General features: G+C 38.7%; 1 protein-coding gene across 5 annotated transcripts in view; it reads left to right on the forward strand.

Annotated features, from left to right (window-relative positions):
* Positions 1–2871, forward strand: part of SYNCRIP (synaptotagmin binding cytoplasmic RNA interacting protein) — a 53761-nt gene that overhangs the window by 24231 nt on the left and 26659 nt on the right. For all 5 annotated transcript variants that reach the window (XM_019520382.1, XM_019520383.1, XM_019520384.1 and 2 more), the window contains 2 exons: positions 1213–1348; positions 2409–2614. In XM_019520382.1, coding sequence (XP_019375927.1) covers positions 1213–1348; positions 2409–2614 — 342 coding nt within the window. The remainder of the gene's footprint in view (positions 1–1212; positions 1349–2408; positions 2615–2871) is intronic.

The following is a 2871-nucleotide window of genomic DNA, read 5'->3' on the forward strand; positions in this document are numbered from 1 at the left end:
TTCATTGCTTTGTTTTGAAGACTGCTTTTTCTCTGCACTTTGAAAAGTAGAGCAGTGGATATTTTAAATAAAGCTTTATATCTTTTTTCTGGGCTACCCGGGAATGCTTCTACAACCAACAAGGAGAGGAGAATCCTTTTGACGTGGCAGGGTTTTTTTTTTTTTTTTTTTTTAACTCTCTATTGGCATATAGTTGTCAAGCATTTGTTAAAATCTTCAGCGGGACACCATTGGTATTACAGTAGTACAAAACAGCAGAACTGTATTATCAAAACATGAGACATTCTCAGTAGCATTCACTACAGAGGGAAAGAAGAGGTGTGGAAACCTGAAAACGCCAAAACTAAAATTGCTACTAGAACAAATGTGAGGTTGACAGGGTCTTAAAGAAATACACACTTCCCTACATGAAGAGCTGGCTCTCGAAAAGGGAAAACGGAGACCTGCTGTTAAAGGAGTAGAGAAGTTGATTAACACGTGTCTTTTGCCTGTGAGATGACTATTTCTACAAATAAAGGAAATACAGGGTGTTAACCCCCACCCCATGCACTTTTTTTAGACTCAGCCTGTCCAGGGTGCTATGCCTAAACTGCCCACTTTGGGAGTGGTATTTGAGTAGCAAGTTTTAAAGGGTTTTTTTAGGATTCATTCAGTTGAATTCATTTTTTTTCTCCTGCGCAGTTAAGGTACCCTTGAAGTATTTTGGCAGTTGCTCTTGCATATCCTCATAGCTTTGGATTTGATTCTGTGATTACTTCTTGAGAAGAAATTCTTACTGTCTGAAGGTTGTTTTTATTTTTTTGTTACGTATGGGAGTTGTACAGGGAATTGTTGAAGTGAACTTCAATTTGCTTTTTATTATGCTTGATTCAGTTTAAGGAGAGGGGCTTGCTAAAACAAGCTGCATTGACTATGGTTCTTCCTCTTGTGAAGTCTTGAGTCCGTAGTTTCCTTCAGGAAGGAAAGATGAAGCTTAGAGACCTGGGGGGAGGGGAAGGCAGTGCTAGCTGAAATTGAGGACCTGTGGTGGGGGAAAAAAATACCACAAAAATGCAGTCATGTACATGCCACAACAGATGTATTAATTAAATTGCGAAGAATTTTATACCTTGATAATCGTAGCTCTAGAGAGGAAAAAATATTTGGTCTGGATATCTTTGAATTGGGAGACAGAAAGCTTATTTATAATTTATCTTACTGTTTTTATTTCAGTACAACAATCATGAAATTCGTTCCGGGAAACACATTGGTGTATGCATCTCTGTTGCCAATAACAGGCTTTTTGTTGGCTCTATTCCTAAGAGTAAAACCAAGGAACAGATTGTTGAAGAATTTAGCAAAGTTACAGGTAAGTCAGTATGTATGTTTTGGGAGCTGGACAGAAATAAATGGGTAAAATGTATGATCAGTGATTAACTCTTCACCGTCTTTCAGGTTATGTTGTATCAGGTTTGACGACTTTACTTCTGTCAATTTTGTCCTAGCCTTTTGGATGTCTTACTTTTAGTCAGCTGGTAATCTGTCATTCTTGCCTAGGCAATACTGTGTTTTAGAGCAGCGTTTCTCAACCTGTGATTCACAACCCAAAACTGGGTCATAAGATCATATGAAAGGATTCCGAACAAACTTTAAAAATGGATTTTTCTTTAAAGGAGAAAAATGTGGGAAACCATGGCTTTTCTCTTGCAGGCTTTGGGCCTCCCCTGCCCCGTACACTGAGGGGCAGTGGGCAGCAGGGCGAGAGTGAGGGGCACTCGGTTGGGACTGTCCTTTTGATGTTTACAAATGCGTCCTGGTACAAAAAAGGTTGAGAACCGCTGTTTTAGAGTAATACAGTCTACTGTCCATAACTAAACCTTAGATTGTATACCTACAACAACCTAGCAAATGAAAGTAGTCTTGTTGGGGGGAGGAAAAGTGTTCTACAACTCAAAGGGAGATGCTGTGCTTTGTGGCTAAAAGAGACCAATTAATAGGGAGGTGGTTCTCTTGTTTTTGTCTTATTAGACTTAAAGGATTCTCTTGCCCTCATGTAACTAAGGCAAATGAATTAAGGAGCTATAACTTTTATTACATACTTCCTTTTAACATGGAAAACTGTCTGTTGGGTATCCTTATGCACTTTCTGGTTGAGCAGTGTTAAGACTCTTCTGAAGTCTTAACACTGTCTTTGTCTCTTATGTCCTGGAAAGTGTTCCCATGCATGCCAAGATACTACAGTGACAAGTGAGTTACAATTCTGAAGGTATAGAAAGGTAACCTGGTCCCTTTACAGTAGTCCTTAAAAATGGTCCATGCTGTTTTCATATCTTGTAGATCACATGTTTTTTAAGTTAGATCATCCTTTTGTTTTATATCATAACACTTCAATTGAAGTTGCATTTAAAAAATATTTTGTTTAATTTCAGAGGGTCTGACAGATGTCATATTGTACCATCAACCTGATGACAAGAAAAAAAACAGGGGTTTCTGTTTCCTTGAATATGAAGATCATAAAACTGCTGCTCAAGCCAGGCGCAGGTTAATGAGTGGCAAAGTAAAAGTCTGGGGAAATGTTGTTACAGTTGAATGGGCTGATCCTATAGAAGATCCAGATCCTGAAGTCATGGCAAAGGTAATCAAGGAATGAAGAAATACAAATATAGATGTATCACTTAAGTTGTTGTAAAGTCAATGTTTTTTGATATTGGTTGTAGCCTAAATAATGTTTTCCATGTTCTCGACAGAGAAGTTGAAGGCAGTCTTGTGCAGTTGTTTTGTATTATTTTGTTTAAAGGTGTTTGTTTCATAGGTAGTAGGGTCGGAAGGGACCTGAGCAGATCATCTAGTCCGACCCCCTGCCATGGCAGGAAAGAGTTCTGGGGTCAAACG

The sequence above is a fragment of the Gavialis gangeticus genome, unplaced genomic scaffold (assembly GCF_001723915.1).
Source record: "Gavialis gangeticus isolate Ggan-Ray unplaced genomic scaffold, GavGan_comp1, whole genome shotgun sequence".
Taxonomy (NCBI): domain Eukaryota; kingdom Metazoa; phylum Chordata; order Crocodylia; family Gavialidae; genus Gavialis; species Gavialis gangeticus.